The following is a 25,345-nucleotide window of genomic DNA, read 5'->3' as shown; positions in this document are numbered from 1 at the left end:
CATCGACAAACTACACAGTTTGGTGGATGAGGATGAATGTGTTCTTCGTGTTCATGAAGTCTAGGATACGATAGAACCCAGTTAGGATTATCAAAACATAACGATTTGGCGACTGCTCTTTTGTTTCAATCCGTTTCCGAGACATTGATTCTCCAGGTGGGAGAACAAACTGCATCGAAAGACATCTGGAATGCCATCAAGTCACGACACCTCGGAGCTGATCGTGTAAGGGAGGCGAGACTTCAGACGTTGATGGCGGAGTTTGATAGGTTGAAGATGGATGATAATAATATGGTCGATGAATTTGCGGGGAAGATCGCAGCCTCATTACGGGAAAACATAGAAGAATCCAAGGTGGTTAAGAAGTTCTTGAAGTGTCTTCTGAGACACAAGTACAACCAGATTGTAGCATCGCTTGGGCAAGTCCTAGACCTCAACTCTACGGGTTTCGAGGATACAGTTGGAAGGCTTAAAGCGTACGAGGAGTGTGTAGGTGAAGAAACTCAGAAAGAAGACCAAGGGAATCTTATGTTTTCGAATAATGATCAGCAAACTCATAGGAGCTCTGAAAGTTTCTGAGGTAGAGGTAGATGACGGAATGGTAGAGGCAGAGGTCGAGGTAGGTCACACAACCAAAACCATATGTCACACACCGAATAAACAACTCGAAGAAAGATCGCTCAAATGTGATATGTTGGACATGTGACAAGCTGGATCACTATGCAACTGCATGTCCTGAGAAATCAGTGAGGAATCAAGAAGCCAACCTAAACAAGTACAAATGAATCATATGATGTTTGAGGTATCTGCTTCACACACGACTTAACTTGTGTTACGCACTGAGCGTTCTAAGTAGATACATGCACAATCTGAGAGACTCTCATGGATAAGCCATCAAGCACACATATTGCGGTATGTAAAAGAAACAACAAACTTCGGTATGTTCTTCAAGAGAGATGGATCAAGGAGTTTCGTTGGTTATAGTGATATTAGCCACAATATCAATGTCGATGACGGGAGAAGCACGTCTGGACATGCATTCTATTATGGTTCATCATTGATCACTTGGACGTCGCAGAAGCAGCCGACGATCGCATTGTCATCATGCAAAGCAAAGTTCATGGCGGCAACAAAAGCATCGAATCAAACTATATGGATCAAGGATTTGTTGAGTGAGCTACTAAGTGAAGAAGGGAAGAGGTTCAAGCTTAGAATCGACAACAAATCAGCCATTGCTCTAACGAAGAATCATGTTTTACATGGAAAGAGTAAGCATGTACTCAAGAAGTATCACTTCATTCGTGAGTGTGTGGAGAATGGACAAATCAAAATGGAGCATGTATCGAGTGTTGAGTAGAAGGCCGACATCCTTACCAAGCCATTAGCAATGATTACGTTCAACCAAATGAAGAGTTTAATTGGAATTCAAGAAATTGATCACCCTAATTCAAGTTGGAATTAACGGGGTAAATGTTGGATAATTCAAAACTTGTAGAAATTTAACATATTATTAGATGTTTAATATGTTATAGGTAAACACAAAAAAAGAAATATAGAAATAAGAAAATGAAGTTTTCTATTTAAATTAGATTTGTATTTTTCATATCCCACATTTTTACGAGAATTGTCTTTCATATAAATATAGGTATCATGGAAAGGTGTTCAATAAGATCTAAAAGAGTAAATTATATATGATTTAAGAGAAACATTGAGAGATTTAGTTTTCAGTAGTTTCTAAAACTAATTAAAAAAAACTATTCTTATAAATTCTTTGTTTCTAGAGAGTTGGCTATCTAACATTCATAACTATGTGTCAATCTTTAAGTGGTTAATATTCTAAAAACTAAATTAATTTTGTTTTCTAAAATTATATTAAAATAATATTATTTTGTGTTAGAGAAACAATAATTATATTTAAGATAATTATATTTAAAATAATTATTTTAATTATATGTTAATTATTTTTTTAAGTAATATTAAAATAATACATTTATAATTAAAATTGTATAAATATTTTTAATTTTTTATATTGTTTACCAAATTTTTTTTTTTTTGAAAAAACAGTTTTTAGAAGAAAAAAACTATAAAAAAATTGCAAGTTGACGGATATCCGCGACTCATATTCGACTGATCTGCATTTGCTCGCTTAAATTAATCTCAATTCGCATCCGCATCCACATCCGCATCCACAAATGAAAAATTTTAAATCGAGCAACCCGCATCCGTCTCGTAGCGGGTCAAACGAGGCTTGTGCACTCGTGTGAACGGAATCTAACTAAAATGGCTCTTATTGGTGTAATTGGTGGCATCTCAAAAAAAAAAGTCATCTGCTGTCTTTATCCATTTCTTTTTTTGGTAAAAGGTCTTTTATCCATTTCTTATCTCTGCATTGTATCTTGTTTTTTCTCTTCACTTTAACACAAGTTTAATATGATATCAGATTCAATTCTACTATTCTCAACTTTATTTATGGTTCGTTTCTGTTGTGATGTGAACTTTTCAGGGGAAAAAGTTGCTCTTTTGAAATTGCTCTATATATTTTTCTTACAAAATAATGCTCTGTTTTAGTGGAGTACCCTTTTTTTGGTCTAAGTGGAGTACCCTTTGTTCCTTGAAATCTTGAGTTTTGAAATAATTTTTCATGTCGTAAAAGTCACCATTGTGGACCACAACCGAAAGAAACAATCATGTATCTGCTATAAAATTCACCCATACATCTTTTTACGAACTAATTTTGAAATATAATTATAAAATCCACATTGAGAATTAAATTGTGAAACACCCAATATATAACTTGAAAACAACAATGGAGAACCAATTTTTTCTTTTTTCAACAATGGAGAACCAATTATCATACACAAAAACATCACTAGCAAATCTTACTACGAATGAGCACAAATATATATAACTGCATTGGGGCTCAACCATGATTTTATTAGAAAGATATTATTGTTTTGATTTCATTATAATATTTATGAAGGTTTTTTATTTAATTTTAATGTTATATATATATATATATGTATGTATTATTTTTATCTCTTTTAATATTAATATAATTGACCGATCAAATCGAATAATTTTGAAAACTAAAAAGAATTTCGATTATTCAGATTTATGGATATTTGAAATTTTCTGGATGTTTGATATTCGTTTAGGATGAAACCGATCACTATGCAATTTTTTGTTTGTTTCCTGTCCATGCCTAAGAGACATATACTAGTTTTTCTATATTGACATAATTTAGTTTTTAATTCCTATTATATACTGTCACATATGTATGGATATATATAGGGTAAATAAAATAGTAGTACGTGAAGTCCCATAAAATCAGATTAAACAAAGTGTCTACTCATTTTATGTCATAAATAAACAAAAATAATTAACAATGTTAATTTTCCAAAAAAAACGCTTATATATTGAAATGTATATAAGAAAATTTGTCGATAACAAAACTATATATTATAGTTAAAAGATAAATTGTTAAAAATACCATAAATTAAGTATCATTTTTCAAAAATACTACCAATCAAAAAATGTACTTAACATTTGGTTTAAATTTTAGTGATTATTGTTTAGGATTTAGTATTAAAAGGTTGAGGTTGAGTTTGTAAATGCTTTATAAATATTTAAAAACATTATTTTAGTGTTGTTTTATCACAAATTTGTGATATTTGCTAAAATAGTCATTTATTAATGGTAAATTTGAAAAGTGGTATCGAATTTGTGATATAATTGAAATTTTCCCTAATTAAAAAACACTATATATTAATTAATTGGAAGTGAATAAATATGAATGAAGTTGGGTGGTCCAAAGTTGGAAACTAAATGATAAACAGTGAAGCCCATGTGATATGTGCATGCATGCGATTTTTTTTTCTCTTTTGTAACTTGCATGCATGCGATATTACATGGTTAAAAAACCCAATTTATCTCCAAACTGAAAAAGAAAAGCAGATGGAGATTAGGGATTGAGAGACGATTGTTAATTAAAAACAAAAACGAGATTGATATGTTTGTTTTTACATTTTGTATTAGGTAAAATAATGCTTGTAGATAATATTAATACTATGGCCTATGGGGGTGGGGTGGGAAACTACACAAGATTATTGAAGATACTATTGAATTTTAGCTCCAAATTAAAACGTAATCCAATCTATTAATATTGTCAGGAGATGACAATGTTCATTGACATGTGATAATCCCAATATTATCACATGTCAATGATGTCATAATAGTCTCACTTCTTCACCTACACACAAACTCCAAGTGGATAAAGACAGTGCCGTGCGTAGAGTATTTTGGGCCTAAGGCAAAAAATAATTTATTTTATTTTAAATAATAACAAAATAGTAATATTAGCTTATTCAAAAATAGTAATATTAGCGTAATAATAACTTTTAATATAAAAGGTAAATAAAAATAATTTCTATATATTAATTTTGGATTTTAAAATTATTATATGAAAGAAAAACTATACAAATTTCTAATGGCAAAAGAGGTTATATTTGTTTAGTGAGAAATTTTACATATGTGTATTTAAATCCTTTACAGAGAATAATTTTTCAACATTAAAAAGATGGTAAGTATCCACAATAATAAATAAAAATAGAAATGAATGTTCGAAATTTAATTATTAAAAGACTACATTGTCTTTTAGGTAATTATCTTGACATTTTGTTTATGAATATCTGTAAATTTGGGGCCCCAAAAATGACAAATATGAGAGGGACCTGAAGCCAATGCCTCAAAACTTATACCTTAGGCACGGCTCTGGATAAAGACATTAGAGCTGAATGAGAAAAGAATATCGTAGTTGAATGTTGTAGTTGTCCGCGTGCGTTAATTTATTCTAAAACCATCAGTTTATGTTTTTAAAATATATCAAAATTCTGTTTTACTAGAAAATTATAGCTATCTATCTGTGCTTTTAAATTCTTATGTTTGACAAATATCAGACTGAAAAATTAAAGATATCGCGTAAATAAATATTATTCAAGTCACATATACAGATCAATTGTCTACAATATTTCTGGATAAAACTAAATAAGTTAATTCAAGGGGAGGAGAACAAAAGTTTTATATCCAACTACTACACTAGAAGCACATTAATGATTATTAACTCCCCCTACAAATGTTAGAGCATCTCCATTAGTGAACCCCCCTTTGGGGTTCACATGGATTTTTTAATATTTTTTTGGTGGGACCGTGAATAGTGAAGAATCTGTATTTTTTTTTGCGGTTCCATTAGTGAACCTGAATATGAGGTTCTTAAGAATAAAATAATATATTTTTTATTTTTTTTTAAAAAATTATTTAATAAAATTATTTATTTATTACAATGAGAATTCATACAAAGATTATTCATCTAGATTACCAAATTTTTGCCATATATTTTCAACTAAATCGGCTTTCAAACGTTCATGTTTGTTTTCACTCCGAATTTGATTACGAATGCCAAGCCTATTAACGAAGGTGGAAGGGGTGGCCGTAGGTTGCGAGACTTCAACCTGTGAACTTCTGCTTGACTCTCCGGTTTCGAACTCAGATGTATCAGACAGATGATATGTGTTTCGTTCGTTCTCTACTATCATATTGTGCAGTATGACACAAGTTCTCATAATCTTTCTAATCTTTTCCTTGTCCCATAGTAGAGCCGGGTTTTTAACTATTGCAAACCTCGATTGCAAAACTCCGAAAGCACGTTCGACATCTTTTCTGGCGGATTCTTGATGTTCAGCAAAAAGCTCGGCTTTACGACTTTGAGGTAGTGAGATGGATTGGATAAATGTTGACCATTTCGGATAGATTCCGTCGGTAAGGTAGTATGCCATACGATAATTGTGGCCGTTGACCGTGAAATTAACTTTAGGAGCTCGACCATCTAAAATGTCAGAAAAAACTTGTGACCGTTGGAGAACATTAATATCGTTGAGGGTACCTGGTAAACCGAAAAATGCGTGCCATATCCAAAGATCCTGTGATGCCACAGCCTCTAAGACAATTGTCGGCTTTCCGTGACCTCGTGCGTACTGTCCTCTCCAAGACCTTGGGCAGTTTTTCCACTCCCAATGCATACAGTCGATGCTTCCTATCATTCCTGGAAATCCGCGAACCTCTCCAATATCGAGTAATCGTTGAAGATCATCTGCTGTAGGTTTGCGTAGATACTCATCTCCAAACAATTGTATTATCCCCTCGTTGAATTTTTCCAAACATAAAAGTGCAGTACTCTCACCAAGTCGGAGATATTCGTCATATGTATCTGCTGCTTGACCATATGCGAGCATACGTATAGCTGCAGTACACTTTTGAAGTGCAGATAGCCCGTACCTCCCGTGAGCATTTCGTCTTTGCTGAAAGTATGGAACTTCATTACTTAGGCGATCGACAATGGAAAGGAACAATGGTTTGGTCATTCGAAAACGCCGCCTAAATATTTCTGGTGGGTATGTAGGATGCTCACTGAAATAGTCGTTCCATAGTTGATTGTGTCCTTGTTCCCGCTCTCTTTCGATATAAGCTCGTTTCTTCTGCTTGTTGGCTGCACCATGAACGATTGCGTCGTACATTTGATCAAATTGTTGGTCGAACATATCTTCAAAAGTGTTGTCTATTTGATCATCTATGGCATCATCTTCATAAGACGATGGGGAAGACATTTTTTTGGTAGAGTGTTTAGAAAAAAATGGAGAAATATAAAAGAAAAAGAGTAGAGAAATAGAGAAATAGAAAAGAAAAAGAGTTGAGAAATAAAGAAATATAAAAGAAAAAAAATTGAGAAATAAAGAAATATAAAAGAAAAAGAGTAGAGAAATAGAGAAATAGAAATAGAAATAGAAATAGAGAAATAGAGAATTGAGAATTAGAGAAATATTTGTTGATTAAGTTGAAAATGACTTGATTTATAGAATGAAACAAGTTGAAATAGAGAATTGAGAGAAGAAGTTGAAATAGACAAGTTTAAAGAGTTGAGAGAAGTTGAAATAGAGAAGATGCAAGTGAGTGATGACACAAGTGATTTAATTGAAAGACAAGTTGCAAGAGAAGTAAAGCAAAGAAAGGCATAATTTATAGAGTTTGATTACATAACCCGTGACTGAAACAAGAAGCAGAGATAGTACATTTTGTTACAACCCGTGAAGCAAAGAAACAAGTGCAGAGACAAACAAAAGACTGCACTTGTCAAGTCCGAAAACAAAATACATTGAACAAATGGCAGTAGAAAAGCCATTAAAACAAATTACATTAAACCCGTGAAGCTTGCAAACAAGGAAGCAGTAGAGAAGTCAGTAGAGAAGCCAGTAGAGAAGCCAGCTGAGACAGTTGAGTCCCGTGACAACCTGCAAAAGAAAACATAACAAATTAGAACCTTTTGAAAACAGAACACATAATGTAATTCAGAAACGAGTTTGTCACATAATGTAATTCATAACATAAGCAAGCAAGATAATCCAAACAAGCAAGCAAGATAATCCAAACAAGCAAGCAAAACAGAACACAGAAACCAACCAAGCAGTCAAAGCAATTCAGAAACGAGTTTGTCTTTGAGAACCATTTCTGTTTCAGAAAGTGGATCTTTTCTTGCAAGGAGACGCTCAAGGAGTCTCCGTTTCGAGATGGCATCTTTCACCCCTAGCATGGTCTGTAACTGATCATAAGCTTCATTGCCACGCTTCTTGCGTTTGGCTGCTTTAACACCTTCTGGCTTAACCTCTTCGAACTCAGGTTCCACCTCCGCACCTTCCTTCCTTTTCTCCTTTGCACCATCTTTGGAGTTTGATTTCCACTTCTGATCATGCCGAAGTTCCCTCCACGCATGTTCAAGGCCGAACTTGGAGCCGTAGTCATTTAAGAAGATGTCATGAGCAGCCTTCATGACATCGTTCTCGTTTTGCCCACTTGCTTGCTCCTTCAACGCGGCCTCATGACAGCCCACAAACCTGCAGACTTGCTCGTTCAATCTGCCCCACCTCTGCTTACACTGATTTAACTCTCTTGGCGCAAAGCCAGAGAGTTGTGGGCTACCATTGTAATACTCTTGTATTCTCTTCCAAAATGCTCCTCCTTTCTGGTCTGTGCTGACAATCGGATCCTTGCTGGTGTTCAACCAGGCACTGATCAGCACGATGTCTTCTTTTGGTGACCACTTCCTCCTTTCAGCAGCTTTAGGGACGGGGGGAGACTCTACGTGGGTGTTTTCAATGGTTTGGGAAGCTAGTAGGTTAACATACCCGCCAGAGGTAAAGGGAAAATGACCCATTTTGGTTTCGGTTTGTGTTTGTGATTTTTAAGTTGTGTGTTTGTGTGTTTGTGATTTTTAAGTTGTGTGTTTGTGTTTTTAAACTAGTTTTGGCATTGATTATTTTCCTAACACTCCAACTACCAAAATTAAATGTTTTCCTATGCTAACAGCTATTTAACATTGATTAGGCATCAAATCACAGCAACCACACAAACACAAAGTTAATGTTTACTTAAAGACAATATTCAAGACTAGTTGTACTTCATAATTTAAATCGCAGCTACCAAGCAGACTTCAAAACTAGTTCTAGTTCAACACTCAATTTCTAGTTCATCATTCTAGTTCATCATTCACACGGTTCAAAACTAGCTATCACAGCAACCAACAATCTAGTTCATCATTCACACGGTTACAACTAAAAAAAAAACATTATCAGTTCTAGTTCATCAATCAACACTAAGTGTAGTTCTAGTTCATCAATCACACAGTTACAAAAAAAAAAAACATTTTCAGTTCCAGTCTGACCTTTGATTTTCATCCGAAGCAGAGCTTCTCCAGGTGAGCTACCTGCACGGTGAGGTTATAAACCTCTCCCTGGATCAAACGCATAAAACATAATTAGAGTTGTACTTTAAAAATGTATGAAAAAAATAATGTATGAAACACTACCTCCAGTCTATCAATCTGTTGATTGAGCTCTGGGACGACTTTCATAACCTGCTCCGCCTCCTCCAGACGCCTAGTCAGGCGTTGTATCTCCTCCTGCACACCTGCGACCCAAGGCTGACGATAATGGAGTCCATCAGCCTTGTTTAAAACAGAAACAAAAATCATCAATGGTGCATTTATCAACTAAAAGAAATAACAGAAATAACGGAAATAACAAATACTTGCCTGGTACTTTGCGCAGCTGAAGAAGCGCTTCCCCGGAAGAGAGTCGTACTCCTCCTTACCCCTCACGTCATCAATGATCCTCCCACCACATGGACACCTTCTCGGTATACCGTATTGGGAATCCGCAACGAAACTGAGCATGTTGATGTGCTCCAATCGCAACTTGGAGTCTCTCATCTCATCTGCGGGTTCCATCTGCACAAGAAATGTATATGATTACAACCATTAAAAGCATAAAAACGAAAGACAAAACTCAAATTAGAACCCTAACCCGAAACCCCCAAATCGAATTTGAAATCAAACCGTAAATCGAGTTGAAAAAAAAAACTAAATCGAATTGGAAATCAAACCATAAATCAAACCCTCTAGACGATTTTGAACCATAAGACGAAAGACAGAAACTCAATTTCAAACCCTAACCCGAAACCCCCAAATCGATTTCAACTTGACGAGATCGGTTTCGATCCCAAAAATAGATGCGACGTCGGTGAATCGAAGAGATGGTTACCTCAGATCGTGGAGTGGAGACTACGTCGTCGATTTGATGGAGAAGATGACCGGATTTTCACCTTCGCACTAGAAATCGCCAAATCGCCTCTCTCCCCGACAAACCCTACTTTTTCTAGACAAAAGAGAAAATGAATGGTCTCTCTCCAAACCCGTGTTTCTTCCTCGTGTACGCGATCTCGCGTGTCCAATACCAACGTGACACGTCGCTTGATCCCGTCTCATACGGGCTCACTCGTAAGAGCCCGTCTCGCCGATATTAACCCATTTTTTCTTTTTTTTTTTTTATTTCGGGCCTAAGGACCTCAGCCCATAAACCTGTTTACATACTCAAATGGAGATGCTCTTAGTGTTCACCAACAACCAGACTTGTTTTTTTTCTCTCTCCGGTTTATCGCGATTCTTTCTTTGTTCAAGTATATTACCGTTACCGTTGACTCTTTCTTTGTACATACCTGATATGTACATATATATCGAAAGAATGATCTATACTTCAGTTTATTTTTTTAAGATATAACTAGAGACTGGTCCGCATATCCGTGCAAATGTTAATTTTTACTTTTTTATAAATTAATATTTTGTTTTTCATAATTAGTATTATATATTTTATATGTGTCATAATATAATTAATTGAATAATTATTTGAATATATTTAGGTTTTTATACACTAGAACCGAACCCGAATCAAAAAAATATAATATGGTTACTTTTGGCTATTTTTGGTTAAGTTTAGTTTGAAAATACATGAACTGTATCAGTTAATATTATTACTTTTGGTAAAAATATCTGGATCGGCCTCAAATACATTACTTTTTGGATATTTGTATATATCAAAATTGAATTCATCGTGACTTGGTAAGACCCGATTTGAAACTCCACATGAAAATTTATAATACCCGAATGAAGCCTAGTATCAAAACTGAAAAAACTTGATACCCGAAAGAAATAATTCGTAGATGAACATATACCCGAATGTCTATGTCTAACTAATTATATAAAAAATAAAAATTTGCTAACCATTTTGAATTTTCGTCAAAAATAGAGTAATTTTATTCAAATATGTAAAATTATTATAGTTAATATGTAAATAAATGCTCTCAAAATATTATGGTAAATATAATTAATGAAGTCATTTAAAAAGTGAGAAAATTAATGTAAAAAAGAAATATTGAAAACAATTAAGTTTTGTTTTGTAGTTTTATAATAAGTGATGTGAATTTATTTAGTAAAGATATTATATGAAGTGGTTAGAATTAATTAGAAATATAATGAAAATCTTTAAAAAATCACTTAAAATAGGCAAGTATCAATTTCTACTACTAGTCATGTTTCCAAACAAATTCCATTAATGTGTACTTCAACTTTATATAGTTCCAAAACGGATCTTCAATATCAGGCTACAAACTTGAATCCAACAAAATGATCTAAAATTAGGTATTATGAAGAATTGCTTCGCATCGATCAACTTATCCGGTGCATTCCACAAATTAGCTTTCCTTATCTAGATTACCGATTGTTGTTCTCAACTGATAACGTTAATCATAGGAATGTTGAGTTTGACGTTGTTTCCTCCGATGCCGGATTTTTCATAACATCATCGGCAGTAGTTAGTACTCTCGATGATATCATCAAGCTTGGAGTATCCATTGTCATTTTGGAGCAGGAAGAAAATAAGAAGAGCTATACCAACCACCTCATCCCTATCGTCAAATACAGGTTTGAGCTTGAACATCATACACTGCCTTGAAAGCCTCTAAGTACATGCACATAAACAAGCCAAGAACCTTGCCAAATGTAGAACAAGGGTCCTTCATAGGCACTGGGATGAGCTCTTGAACCAACACCGCTACGATCAAGGTGATCAAATCCAAGTAAGAAGTGAGAACCGAAGGTCGGTTGAATGAGAGTAGTAAGAAGTGTTAAACTTCAATATTTAAAGTGATCAGATTTTAATTATCTGCATCAAACTAAAATATACTTTTGGACATCTACATCTGATAATATTTTAATTAATAAAAAGTATTACAATGTGTTACAGAGCTAAATTTTACAAAATCGACAATCACCTAAAATTTACAATAGTTAAAAAGGACATAAAAATGAACTTGTGCAGTATAAAATATTAAGTTTGTGTGGATATAGAGTAACTCTATAATAGAGTAAACCGTTGGAGCAAATTCAATTCTATAATAGAATTATTCTATTTTAAAATGAAATATAGAGGAAATTATAAAGTACTATTGGAGTTAAAATAAAATATAGAAGAAATTATAGAGCACCATTGAAAATGCCCTTAGGACATCTCTAGTTCCACTCTTTTCTACTGTAAAATAGAGTAGTGAAACTAAAAAAAAATTGATATAAATATAATCACACTGATTTTCTTAGGTTAAGACTTAAGAGGACCGAAACTTGCCTCCTCCAGTCTCGTATTTAAATATATAGTAAGCATACAGATTTCAGCTTAAGTGATTAGAAAATTAGAAATCTATATATAAAAAAATTAAGTTTGAAGAAAACGTACATTCCTTCAAATCAATAGGTCTAGGTATTACCTGTCCCTAAGATAAGCTAAAATTTAAACATATGAAACTCACATTTTGCTCAATAGTGAACAAATCAAACAGGTGTAAATAAGGTGGAAGCATATAGTATACGAATATGCTTTTATTTAATATACCACTAACTAGATGTTACGAATTTTTATTCAATTTTTATTAGTTTTGAATGATAATAATATAAATTGATTTTGAAAATTCACATCAAAATAATAGAATAACATCTTTTGAAACTAAAATCCTAAATAAAATGTGTACTAGTTTCGGTTTGTGTACTTCTAATCTATTAATTTAGGGATTATCTACTATTTGAAGTTCTCATTTAAATTTTGGACTCTTTCATAGTTGTTGCTAGAATATATCATGCCTCCTATACAATGCAATCTACCAACTTAAATTAAACCAAATCTTAACCAACATAGATTAGTTAAACCTAACCAGTAACACTTTTATAATATTTTTGGTTTATCTCTTAATATAATTAGATCATATAAAACTGAACCACTTTTAAATCAATGAGTTTCATATCATTCCAGACATAAGAGAAAAAATATCCGACTCATTTACAACGTAAACATACAAAGATCGTGTATGCTTATGCTCATTGATCTTCCAAAAACCAAATAATTGTGGCATAGACCAACATAGGCTCATGTTCGTATCACTAACTTTACTTCCATATATTTACTCTTCACCTACATCATATCACAACATACACAGTTATGTAAGAACATGATTTTGTTTTTATTCAAACAACCAAATAATGGTGTGGTGGCATATGGTCAGTAGATTTTTTAAATATATTTTTTTATATATTACAATTTACGAGACTATGTGTATAATTTTTTTTTTGAAAAAAGGCATAACTATGTGTATAAGTTAGAAGGTAAAAGGTGTGATAAGGCAAATTATTATACTAAAAATGAAAGAAGATTAAATACAAACTAATAACAAGTACAACACAAATGATAACACTATTAAATTCTCTATATATTTAATAAAATATTATATATATGTCTAATATGTATATATATATAAATGTTACACAAAATATATATAATATTATATACACATATTATATATACCATATATTATTAATTGAAATTTGACAAATCAATTTCCGCCCTTTAGGGCGGGTCCTAATCTAGTTTAGTTATTAATTTAAGGTCATGCTCGTTTTTTTGTGTTGGATGACACATCTAGATAAAATACTTAGATATTTTTTGTTTAGACATTATTGCACAAATATTTAGATATATCTAAATGCAAAATATACATATATATATATAATGAGTTTGAATGCATTATTTTCATTTCCAAAAGACTAAAATACTATTTAATACAATATAAAAGTACTAAGTTTATAGTAATAACTATTATCCTTCGATATATAAATTCAAACCGATAAATTGGATTGTAATAGTAAAATTAAGTTTTTGCCCTAAATTTCAAAATTATGATTTTTCGCAAACATCATAGTTTTCGACCAAAATCAAAAGTCATGTTTTACGCAAAAACAAAACAAAAAAACAAAAATTTCCGTGAAAATCGAAAATTAAGTTTTTTTGTGCCAAAATTGGATAATGAAGATTTTCCCCAAAAATCGCAAACACACATTTTTATCAAAATTGACGAATCAAGTTTTACGCAAGAAACACAAAAGCGTGTTTCTCGTTAAACTATGAAAACGTGTTCCTAGTTAGAATCGCAAAAATATATTTTCTCGCATAAATCTAAAAAAAAACAGATTTTTTACTAAAACCACAAAATCAAAGTTCTCCTTTCCCAAATTCAAAAATATTTGGTTTTCCGTCAAAATCGAAAATATAAATTTTTAGTTAAAAAAAAAAAGAAAATTGAATTTTTTTTTACCAAAACCGTAAATCATGTGTTCTTGCAAAAATTGCAAAATCATGTTTTCCACTATACCTATAAAATCAGGTTTCCCAAAAAAAATATCCGAGTATAATAATTATTTTTTTGCAAATATATGTTAAACACATTAATTCAAATACAATAATTAATTGATTTCAAATTATATAAATCATATTTTTAGTCATTTTAACTACTATTATCATAAAATTAAAAAGCAAATAACTTAGCATATAAACATTGTATCTGGATACAAATATAAAATACAAAAACGAATACATTTGGACGTAACATAAAAATGTTGTATCTAGATGATACCGTTCAATACAGTAACCAAATACAAAAAAAAATGAACATCACCTACATATACTGAAACTTTTTTTTTCTGTATACTGAAACTTCGATTGCGGTTAAAAGTTCTGTAACTATTTCTCTGAACTGTAAAAGGGGAATATTAGATTATACAAAGGCTAAGGGATAACATCACTGATTCAAAAAAAAAACAAGAAAATGGATCAACGATTGGAAATATGAATAGTGATAACTGTTGTGAACATAAATTACTTTCACTCTCACGGTTGTCTGAAAGAAAAACTCTGCCAAAGACGAAATAAAGGAGAAAACAAATTGGGTAACAGTTGCCATACCTCTGTCACTCACTCCCCTCTTCAGGGTAATACACAAATTTTATATATATTGGTAGAAGAACAAATAATAATTCCACACTTTCAAATCTCTCTTAGCCCAATTATTTTTTATTTGACTTCATCGGTGATCCATAGGTAATTGTTTATTTTTTAAACTTTTCCAACCATAATATTGAAATATTAAAATGAATGAATTCATGAGAGAGAGAGAGAGAGAGAGAGAGAGAGAGAGAGAGAGAGAGAGAGAGAGAGAGAGAGAGAGAGAGAGAGAGAGAGAGAGAGAGAGAGAGAGAGAGAGAGAGAGAGAGAGAGAGAGAGAGAGAGAGAGAGAGAGAGAGAGAGAGAGAGAGAGAGAGAGAGAGAGAGAGAGAGAGAGAGAGAGAGTTGAATTTGGACGATCTCTGCGTATACACCCCACTTTTGCTTGCAGACACATTTTCACCATTCCTCTCCTTCTCTCATAGTCTGGTGATGTCATTTGTAATACCAATGTCTAAAAGTACGACAACTCTTTTTCGTGAATTTTGCATGCATCATGCATTAACAAAAAAAGAAAGACAATTGGCTCTTTTTTGTCAAATAAAGCTCAAACTATATTTTGCGTACATGTGTAGATTTTAACGGCATCAAATGATTCAAATCGAAATCGATTTCAAACACATTATTTGTTTCCACTGCTTTCATATCTGGTATTCGATTTACTTACGTTTTTCAGTTTAACGTAGACATTTTCACTTAAGAATCTCGATTTCCACTCAAAAATTAGAGTTAGGGTTTATACTAACATGTCAAATAAGTAACTTATAAAAATAAGGTATACTGATAATTTTTGGCTGAAAATGTGTATTATTAAATTTTGTGAACTGATATAATAGTGTATAAATAATAAATGAATATAAAAGTAATGAGAGTATAAGTTCGATGTGTAAATTCCGATCGCTTTTTCCTTTTTTTCTTGATTGTTCTTTTATAAGTGATGAGATATGGATCGAGATGTGATCTCCGGTGAGTATCATGTGCCTTCAAATGTCTCTATCGTTTCTTTAATGAAACTTATTTTAATTATTTTCTTTTTAAAAAAAATTATTGAAAAAAATTAAATTAACTATCTGAGAAAATTATCCTTTAAATTTTCAAACTATTAAATTTAGGGGGTGTTATTCAATAGGGTATTTTAAATGAATTCTAAAGATTTTATAATCTAGTGTTATTCAATGATTGATTTAATTTTTTTATTACAATCCATTGTTATTGATTGTTATATTTAAAATATTCTCATTAAAAAAATTTAGAATCTAGTGTTATTGGTTTTTACATTTACAATCTTTTCAATAAAAAGATTTAAAATCTATTGTTATTCAATTAAAGACTTCAATATAACATTTAAAATCTTCTGTTATTCAAATTTGATAGATTTTTATAATTTATTTGATTTGGAAGATTTTAACTGAATTAGCAGATGATTTCATGTGTAAAATATATCACTCAAAATCCAACCTTTTACCTACATATTCGCAAATAAAAAACGTGCCTTTGTTATTATTTTTTGTTCATCGAAATCAGGTCTCTCTGCTCCGTCATCTTTCATGTTAGTCATCAATTTTCATTCATGTGTCCTTTTGTTAATCATCCATCTCTCTTTCTCTTGTTACTCAATAACTTATCTTGCAAAAACAGTTATGTGAGGATAAAAATACTCACAAACTTGATTGCACTTTGTTGTTATGTAGTGGAATAATAGGTGACAAAACTTGTCTTCTCTTGTGATTCTGTTTTTCATTTTTCATAACAATTGTTATTTCATTCTTATGAAAATATTTTTATAGTAGATTTGTAAAATGGAACAAAACTTTAATGAAAACAGATAATTCAGATATTCATATTGTGCTATTGATGCTTTTGGGTTCTTTTGAATCCACTGAAACAAAGTTCAACTCTATGGTAGAATTCAAATAATATCTTGTAGATTTCATTTTTACACTGGCATGGATTTTAAAATAGTCAGAGAAATCAAATATCCTAAATTCTCAAATGAATCAAAAAATTTAAAATCTGATCAGTTTTAATTCTATTGGAACGGACTTCAAATTATGTAACGAATAACACCTCCTTAGTGAGTCTCAATCATTTTAAACTTACTGGAGTACTAATATCTTGTCAGCAAACAGAATAATAAAAATATATAACTTTCTCATGTAGATAGATATTTGAAAATATTCCATATATCTTATTATTGATTTTATTAATTTTTAGATAATTATCTTTATTGTTTTAGGAGTTTTATGATTTTATGATATATAGGTATTTAGGCTTAAGTTTTTATTAAATTTATGATTTGATCAAACAAAAGACTTTTACTAAAGAGATGTCTATAAATCACTAAGAAGAATATTCTCAAACCTAAAAAGATGTTCATCAAACACTGTGAAAAATATTCATAAACCCTAGTTTCCGGATATTATTATAATCCACGGATCTAATTTTATCCTTAGAAGCTTCCGCTACATCACTTTCCAAATAATTTTTTTTTGTCATCTATTAAATCAAAACTTGAATCGAAGACATCCTTACACAAATTCGACAAAGGTATGATACCTTTCCAAAATCATAAGCCAGTGTGGTACGAGCTACTACCCTGAGACAAGAGAAAGACCTTAATCAAATACCCTGAGACAACCGAGTCTCCAATCCAGCAAGAGAAAGCATAGATCCATCAAAACCAAACAGAATTTCTTATGTAAACCAGATCCGTACCGATAACCAAATAAAGATGTCGAAAATCAAAGTGAAGAAATCGTTACTGTGAACAGAGACAGAGCAGAGCTGTTCCCGACAGTGGTGAGTTTCCAACCGCCGGAGCAGTAGATGAACGACGATGACGGCTTCTTATTTATTTGGGAGAGAAAGGTGTAGGACGAACTATTTAACTTTTTAAACTTTTCCAATAAAATGTTAAAAAAAAATTCCAAATAAGAATAAAAGAGCGGTAGAGCATTTGCATCATTTGAATTGATAGAAAAGAATATTTAAATGAGCATTTGTTGATCTTCACGTAGATAGGGCCCTATTGTACTTGAAGACAAAGGCTTTAAACAAAAGACTAGTCTCATATGGATTCTCATCTACAAAATGTCCAAATAACCTCTCCGTTTCTCTATATTTCTTTAATACCGAAAAATCCACTCCCAAATAACTCAATGTAAAAGAGGAATTTACATTGATCTTCACGTAGATAGTTGCAACCATCCAAAAGAGGAATTTACGGCAAAGTGCCAAAGTTCAATGTAAGTGCACATATATTTTTTTTTTTGTAAGTGCACATATATATTTGCCAAAATAGGAAAGAAAAAAAACTCACATATTCTTACTAATAATTTCCATTTTTTTCTGACAAAAAAAACATTTATATTTAAATTGAGATGTCTACAATATTGGGGCAGGAGCAGAGTATTTATATCACCCACGAGCTTTTGCATCTTCTCCTGCACCTTCATCACTTCTCCTTTCTCTTTCTGTTTTCTTTCCGGAGACATTTGTCTGATCTCAGTATCATTATCGATTACAACCATTCAAACACAGCCTTGAGAAAGAAAAAAAAAATGATACAAGAGAAGAAACATGACCTAGTAATATTAGCATAATGGTCAGATCACACAAGCAACAACCACGCGTATCTACTACTTACATCCGATCTCTCGTGAAGCAACAGCTTGCCTCTTCCACCACTATGACTACAACCACCACAACCGCAGATAGCAGCAAAACCCCAACGCAAACACAAACGCAAACGCAGACGCACAAGAAACAAGTGAGAAGACGACTCCACACGACCCGTCCTTACCAAGAGCGTCTCCTTAACATGGCCGAAGCTCGTCGAGAAATCGTCACCGCCTTAAAACAACATCGCGCTTCCATGAGACAAGCCGCCAGGGTTCCACCGCCTCCTCCACCGCATATTCCTTTTTCTGCACCGCCGCCCCCTCCTCCTCCGGATCCATTTTCTTGGTCGAATCCACATCTCAACTTCCTCCTCCCAAATCAACCGTTAGGGTTAAACCTCAACTTCGACGACTTCATCCAAAACTCATCGTCATCTTCTTCTTCTTCCTCATCATCGTCTAGTTCATCTTCATCATCCTCATCGATGTTTCCAACGACGAATCCGCATATCTACTCCTCCCCATCACCGCCCCTTCCCACCTTCGCCACACAATCAGACTCTGTTCCGCATCAACCGGTGATGGTAGCTGAGAACAACGTAGCGACGTCAGCTTGGTGGTCAGAGCTCATGATGAAGACGGTGGAGCCGGATGTAATAAAGACGGAGGAAGAAGTCGCAGTAGCCGAAGATGACGTCTTCCCAAAGTTCAATGACGTCATGGAGTTTCCACCGTGGTTAAATCCAACTGATGAAGAATTGTTTCATCATCCTTACAATCTCACTCATTACTCCTCCCCTCACAATCCTCCACTAACCTGGTAATTAATCTCTTTTTAATCTTATATTAAGCTCGATTAATTAAAGGTTAAAAACGTTTCGGTATTTAGATCGGTGTTGTTCTTCCGGAATCACCGGCGGTTCTGCATAAACTTCAGTGATTTGTGTTCAGACAGAACTCAGAAAGAACACTTTGTCTTTTCTTGTTTTTTAGAAAAAGAATTCTTGTCATTAATTAGACTGTTTGATTAAAAATAAGAGAGAAGAGGAGTGAAACTTGTGGAATGAGAAGGTTACACATCGGTTTATTGCATGATCTGAAGCTGTCCCGTTTTGTATTGTTTTGGTCCAATGATAATATTGCCGACATCTATGAAACACTATCCTTACCCCCCCATTTTCCTGAACTGTCCCAAAAACGGTGTTTACGTCATCCCATTGTTATATTATATAGTTTATATTGTTTTGTAATCATTTTTTTGTTAAAATTGCTGTGTAATCATTGCTTGTATTATCTTTGAACATGGGTTTTGCTAGGTCAGTTATATTTTCTTTAATGTTCTTCTTGATTGTATATTATTTATAATTTCGTGGTAACATTTGAATGGTATGATATTATCTTGCAGTATGGAGATTGGAGAAATTGAAGGCATGGATGGAGACGACTGGCTTGCTTGAACCACAAAGATTGATTACTGTTTCTTTTTTTTATCAGACATGATGAATCAACTCTTTGGTTCTTTTCTTATTTCTTATTTATTTGTTTTTCTTTCTAATTTTTGTTTTTGTTTGGAGACATAATCAAGAAAGACATTTTGAATCTTTAAGAATAACAACAAGCCTGCGGAGAAAAATGATCGGTTTGGTAATAGTCACATGAATGAAATTAAACTTCCTACTACCTTTTGTTGTTAAAAAGTTGTGTTTGAAATTAAACTTGTTACACTTCAGCTAGGTAGAGATCTCAGAAAAGACTTTTGTCTAAACTTTGCTATACTCTTCATACGCATCATTCACTTCAGCAATGTCCATCTGATATCATATGTCATCGTTCTCAAATCCAACTCTCGAACCGTCATCTCCTGAACCACCACTATCTAACAATCCTCGCTCTCCCTTCCGTTTCCAAAGCATCGCTATAACTCTGAACATCTCTGTTCCTTCCTCTGTAACCTATAAAACCTCAGCGATTTCTCTTTCCAAAGTATCAAAATAAACCAATCCGGTCCGCCCCTTCGTAAGTTTCTGCCAAGAGGCAAGAAAACACTGAATCATTCTTCCCAAGATACAGAATAGCAAGTGCAGTGAAAAATCACTACGACTACCTTTTTCTGAAAAAAAAAAAGAATCATAAAATGGAGATGCGGGGGATCGAACCCCGTGCCTCTCGCATGCAAAGCGAGCGCTCTACCATTTGAGCTACATCCCCCTTCTTGTCTATGAATACTTACAACAAGAAATAATCAGTTTTAAATTCTACGTGTGAAAGAAAATGTGCAAACTCATAATAGAGAGTAATACCTTAGACTATACCAAGGCGAGGAGAAAGCTGGGCGACGGCAACGACCACAAATGGCAGAGAGTGCGGTGTTTGCTTGGTGTCTTCTTGCTCTGGTTGTAGTGTATCATATACGTAAAGCCCATTTATAGTTCTCTTATATGGGTTTCTTCTATCAGTGTTATAAGAATTTTAGTAATTAAAACCCTTCAATAAAGATGAATTGTAAAAATAAAACCCCAAATTAAAATTGTATAAAACAAGCCTTCAACTTTTAATATAATTCGTCTAAAATATCGTGACGGAGGATAACAGACCGTGACGGAAGATAACAGACATTAACAAAATTAAAGTTGAGAGTTTATTTTGAAGGATTTTTAGTTGATGATTTATATTATGATGCATCTTTAGGGGGTTTATCACTAAAGTCATTAAATGTTCTAAAATCTTTGTTATCATTTAGGCATTGCTAAAATTGATTTATAAGCCCCTACAACAAATTTATAATTCTTATACAATACTTTATCAATCTTATAATCAATTTATAAAAATTCATAGATAATTTAGTACTCTTACAAATATTTAATAAGATTTCACAATGATTTTATAAACTTATACAATTTCTAATATGTGTTAGGATAAAATAATATAAGATTATATGTGATTCTATAGAAACATGAAATAATACTATAGAAACATGAAGTAGTAAAATAAACCAAAAATAGTAGATCATAGATATTGTTTTATTGATTCATAAGATAACAGTACAATGTATTGATTCGAAAATAATAGAGAAAAAGAATAAATCTACATTAGTTTTAGGGATAGAAAGAAAGTACACCCGAACATCGGAACTCGTGAAGATAGGAAAAAAAGACTAGTTTCCTACTTTAAATAAGAAGATAAACTTCATGAATTATTTATCTTCTACACTATTTAAGATTTAATATAATTTAAAATTTTCAAATTATTTGATATTATACAATGACACATAAGACATGAAAAGTTTTATATAACTATTGCTAAATATCAAAAAAATTAATATTTCTAAGTTACATTAAATTTTAAGCAGTGCTCATAATTATTAATTTAGGATTACAATGGTTATATTAATAAGGTTTTTAGTAATTAAACCATCAACTAAAAATAAATCGTAAAAAAACTCAACTAAAAGTTCTACAAAATAAACTTTCAATTTTTTTTTAATGTTGTTTACTCTCGGTGACAGTAAACAACATTAAAAATTTTGTAGAATTTTTAGTTAGAAAGGTTTTTTAGGATTCATTTTTAGTTGAAGGTTTTAATTACTAAAATTAGTGTTAGAATAACTCATTCTAAAAAAAATTCTGACTCATGGTTCTAACTTGTTTTTCTTGATGTTTTAGGCCAAATTTTAAACTAAATTTGTTAATCTTTACAAGAATCTGCAGGAAAACAGGATATATATCATACAAATACCATGCAAGATTTGAAACTAAAAACTTTCTTGCTAAATTACCTCTCTTGCTAAAACTGAACCTAGCTAGTTAACGTAAACATGTCTTACTATTTCTTAATAATGTTGTTATCGTGTTATTTATGTAACTTTGTAACCGTGGATCCGTTGTTCCTTGGTTCGGAGCGGTAATGATTGTCTATCATAACTAAAACATCATTTATTTTAATTGATGTCTTTAATCATAACTTATTAGTGGTGGGCAAAAAAAACAAATCAAACCAAACCAAACCGATCCAAACCAAACCCGATTCGATGTCTAAACTATTTGGTTCATTATTTGATTAACCCAAATAGTTCGGTTTGGTTTGGTTTTAAACCGAATCAAACCCAAAAACCAATGTAATTTTAGTTAGATTAATTAAATGTATTAATGATATTCAAATTTAATATATTTAACCTAAGCAACCAAACAGAAACTTATAGATTTTATTTCTAAAAGATTACAGTAAACATTAACATCAAAACCAAAATTGATTATGATATTTAGATTAGGTTTAAAGATAATAATATAAAACTATTAGATTACATCTTCTAGATTTTTATTATGATGTTTAGTTTTACACATAAATATGAAAAATATAATAATTTAGTGTCAAATAATGATTTTTTATGCTTTTATAAATTATATTTTTGTAATAAAATTAGACAAAACAAAAAAAAATCACTCTATAGAACTAAACAAAACACAAACAAAACCAAATTAAACCGAACGAAACTAAACTAAAACCGAACTAAACATATACCAAACCGAAGTAAAACCGCAAACTAATTTTTGTTGATTTTGATTAAAGCTTTCCTATATTCAAATAAACCAAACCAAATCAAACCCATAATTAAACCGAAATGTCCACCCCTTATACACTCGTGGTTTTGAATTGTATTGTCTTGATGTCATTTATTTGAGTCATTGAATTGTATTGTCTTGATGTCATTCATTTGAGTCATGTCAACGTCCGAGAGATGTAGTTTAACTAAAAAAACATAACGAACATCATCACGGATCTCATAACAGCGAAACGAACCGATCATTTTATTTCATTTTTCTTCAATAACTACTTTATGGCTCCGACGAATTGAGCAATGCATGACAAAAAATTGGTTATTGCTATACGGTTTGAAACAATTACAATTCGTCTAAAATAAGTGGTTTAAAGCAAAATACGAATAATAACATATATAGTGAATATTATAATCGAGAGATACATAAAATATATTTAAATTTCTTTATTACAAACAAACTAAACTATAAATACAAAAAATATTTTACGCTTAGTTAAACCTATATATATTTATAATTTTGTATATTTATTATTCTAATTCATTCATAATTTTAAAAACTGAATAAAATACAGTAAGGGATAGTAAAAATATTATAAACGGTAGAAGAATACAAATTAAATTAAAATATATGATAAGACAGTACAATTATTACTAATAAACATATAATATTATGACATAATATAGACAAAGATAATATCAAACTTCTAATTTTTCTCACAACCTATTTGCATTATTATCTCTTACTCAAGCCATTTATTTTTCGTCTATTGCATTTGATGCTCCCATGTAAGGTTGGGCAATTGGGATTCCAATCGACTTTTGATTCGGGATTATTCGGATTTTAGTTTTTTGGTTTCATGAATTTTAGCTCCTTTTGGATATTTAAAATGTTAGATGAAATTCGGATTAGGTTTAGGCGAATTCGGTTCAGGTGTAATTACATGTTTAAGATCCTATTAAACCCGGAATAATTTTAGTATCGGATATTAATCGGGTTATGGTTCTAAATATATTAATTTATACTTGATTAATTTCAATATATTTTTAATCTTTTCGATAATTTTGTGTAATTCTTCCTCAAACAATATGATTGTTCGTTAAAATATTTTTGGGAGACTCGTTTATTAACAATATGGGACTTGTCCTTGAATTATATGTGCCAACATTAGACAAATCATAAAATACCTGATGGTATTATTTTCCTTTTATTAGTTATAAAGTAAAATATAAAAGTTTGCTGTGGAATTTGAAAAATAATATGTAAGAGCACCTTCGACTGAGGTTTTTACACAAGTTTCTAGAACTAAAAAATGCCAAAAAAATAGAAAGTGTGTCAAAAAAAATTATAATATTCGGTGATTGAAAAACCTTAGAACATAATTATTCAGAGAAACTCTTTGGGTTTCTTTAATTTTTTTCTTTTTTATTACTTTTCTGATTCTTTTTTTTTAAATATTTAAAATTACAACCGTGGGCCGTCACGTATTAGTAGGATCTGCGTACAGTGCTAAAATCCACCGCAAATGTTTCTTCTTCTGCGCCTTTTTTCTTTTGTTTCTTCATTTTCCTGCGACCCACTACTTATTTTTTCACTAAAACTTTTCTAAAAAACCTCAATAAAAATGCTCTTACGAAAACTCCACGGATCATGTGTCACTTGTATATTGGTTCAAATTTAAAAAGGTAAATAAAAATTAATTACTTCAATTGATTACAATAAAATATTAATAATTTGTTTTTTAGATATTGCAACTCAATAAAATATGTAAGTGGTTAAATTTAGTTATAATAATAAACTAGATTTTGACCCGCGCTTCGAAAGCGCGGGTATTATTTTTTACTTTTATGAAATATATTATTTGTTTGTAATTATTGAACATATTTATTTTAGTAAAATTTTTTTTATAATAAATTTGACACACATAGTGTCTCTGGTAAACTATGTGTTTCTCTGACTTTGTTTTATTCCCTCTCCAATCAACATATCGAAGCGCGTATATTATTTTTTACTTTTATGAAATATATTATTTGTTTGTAATTATTGAATGTATTTATCTTAGTAAAATTTTCTTTATAATACATTTGACATATAGAGTGTCTCTGGTAAACTATGTATTTATCTGGCTTTATTTTATTCCTTCTCCAATCAACATATTTATTTGGCTTGTTGTTAAAATAAATGATTTTAGAACGCAACGGTTTACTTTGATATTTTGTTTAAACAATGTGACATATTTCTGTATTAATTGTGTTCAATTAAATATTTACATTGTAATTTAAATTTGTATACAAATCAACATATTTGTGTAGTTTGTTATTAAAAAAATGATTTGAATCCAAATGTAAGTACTCTTATAGTGATTTTCAGTTCATATAATTTTTTAAAATATATTTATTTCCACTGAACCAAT

The 25,345-nt window shown here is 31.6% G+C and overlaps 3 protein-coding genes, 1 long non-coding RNA gene and 1 other non-coding gene across 5 annotated transcripts; 1 reads left to right on the top strand and 4 right to left on the bottom strand.

Annotated features, from left to right (window-relative positions):
* Positions 1 to 5,357: 5,357 nt before the first annotated feature.
* LOC108836897 (uncharacterized) lies at positions 5,358 to 6,671 on the bottom strand. Its single transcript, XM_018609995.2, has one exon. It carries the CDS (start codon positions 6,657 to 6,659, stop codon positions 5,358 to 5,360), a length of 1,302 nt encoding a protein of 433 aa, XP_018465497.2. The 5' UTR covers positions 6,660 to 6,671.
* A 615-nt stretch (positions 6,672 to 7,286) lies between these two features.
* Positions 7,287 to 8,260, bottom strand: LOC108836907 (glutathione S-transferase T3-like). The gene is made up of 2 exons (XM_018610004.1): positions 7,535 to 8,260; positions 7,287 to 7,340 (listed from the first exon to the last, which is right to left on the bottom strand). The coding sequence occupies exons 1-2, from the start codon at positions 8,258 to 8,260 to the stop codon at positions 7,287 to 7,289; spliced, it is 780 nt and encodes a 259-aa protein (XP_018465506.1).
* An 8,871-nt stretch (positions 8,261 to 17,131) lies between these two features.
* On the bottom strand, positions 17,132 to 17,835 carry LOC130500637 (uncharacterized). The gene is made up of 2 exons (XR_008939236.1): positions 17,475 to 17,835; positions 17,132 to 17,355 (listed from the first exon to the last, which is right to left on the bottom strand). It is a non-coding gene; the product is annotated as an uncharacterized LOC130500637 (long non-coding RNA).
* Positions 17,836 to 18,130: 295 nt separating this feature from the next.
* LOC108840833 (uncharacterized) lies at positions 18,131 to 19,980 on the top strand. Its single transcript, XM_018613648.2, has 2 exons — positions 18,131 to 19,199; positions 19,785 to 19,980. Exons 1-2 carry the CDS (start codon positions 18,361 to 18,363, stop codon positions 19,834 to 19,836), a joined length of 891 nt encoding a protein of 296 aa, XP_018469150.1. The 5' UTR covers positions 18,131 to 18,360; the 3' UTR covers positions 19,837 to 19,980.
* A 534-nt stretch (positions 19,981 to 20,514) lies between these two features.
* On the bottom strand, positions 20,515 to 20,587 carry TRNAA-UGC (transfer RNA alanine (anticodon UGC)). The gene has a single exon. It is a non-coding gene; the product is annotated as a tRNA-Ala (tRNA).
* Between the last annotated feature and the right edge of the window lie 4,758 nt (positions 20,588 to 25,345).

Source organism: Raphanus sativus, chromosome 2, assembly GCF_000801105.2.
Source record: "Raphanus sativus cultivar WK10039 chromosome 2, ASM80110v3, whole genome shotgun sequence".
Classification (NCBI taxonomy): Eukaryota; Viridiplantae; Streptophyta; class Magnoliopsida; order Brassicales; family Brassicaceae; genus Raphanus; species Raphanus sativus.
The sequence above is the reverse complement of the archived record's forward strand: the minus strand, read 5'-3'. Positions and strand labels throughout refer to the sequence as shown.

Bases quoted from the DNA above. Each gene is read 5' to 3' on its own strand.
- LOC108836897 (XM_018609995.2), bottom strand. From the start codon at position 6,659: ATGTCTTCCCCATCGTCTTATGAAGATGATGCCATAGATGATCAAATA.
- LOC108836907 (XM_018610004.1), bottom strand. From the start codon at position 8,260: ATGGGTCATTTTCCCTTTACCTCTGGCGGGTATGTTAACCTACTAGCT. The intron at 7,341-7,534 runs GTTTCTGAATTG...TTTCTTTTGCAG, and splicing joins TGGTTCTCAAAGACAAACTC to GTTGTCACGGGACTCAACTG.
- LOC108840833 (XM_018613648.2), top strand. From the start codon at position 18,361: ATGGTCAGATCACACAAGCAACAACCACGCGTATCTACTACTTACATC. The intron at 19,200-19,784 runs GTAATTAATCTC...ATTATCTTGCAG, and splicing joins CACAATCCTCCACTAACCTG to TATGGAGATTGGAGAAATTG.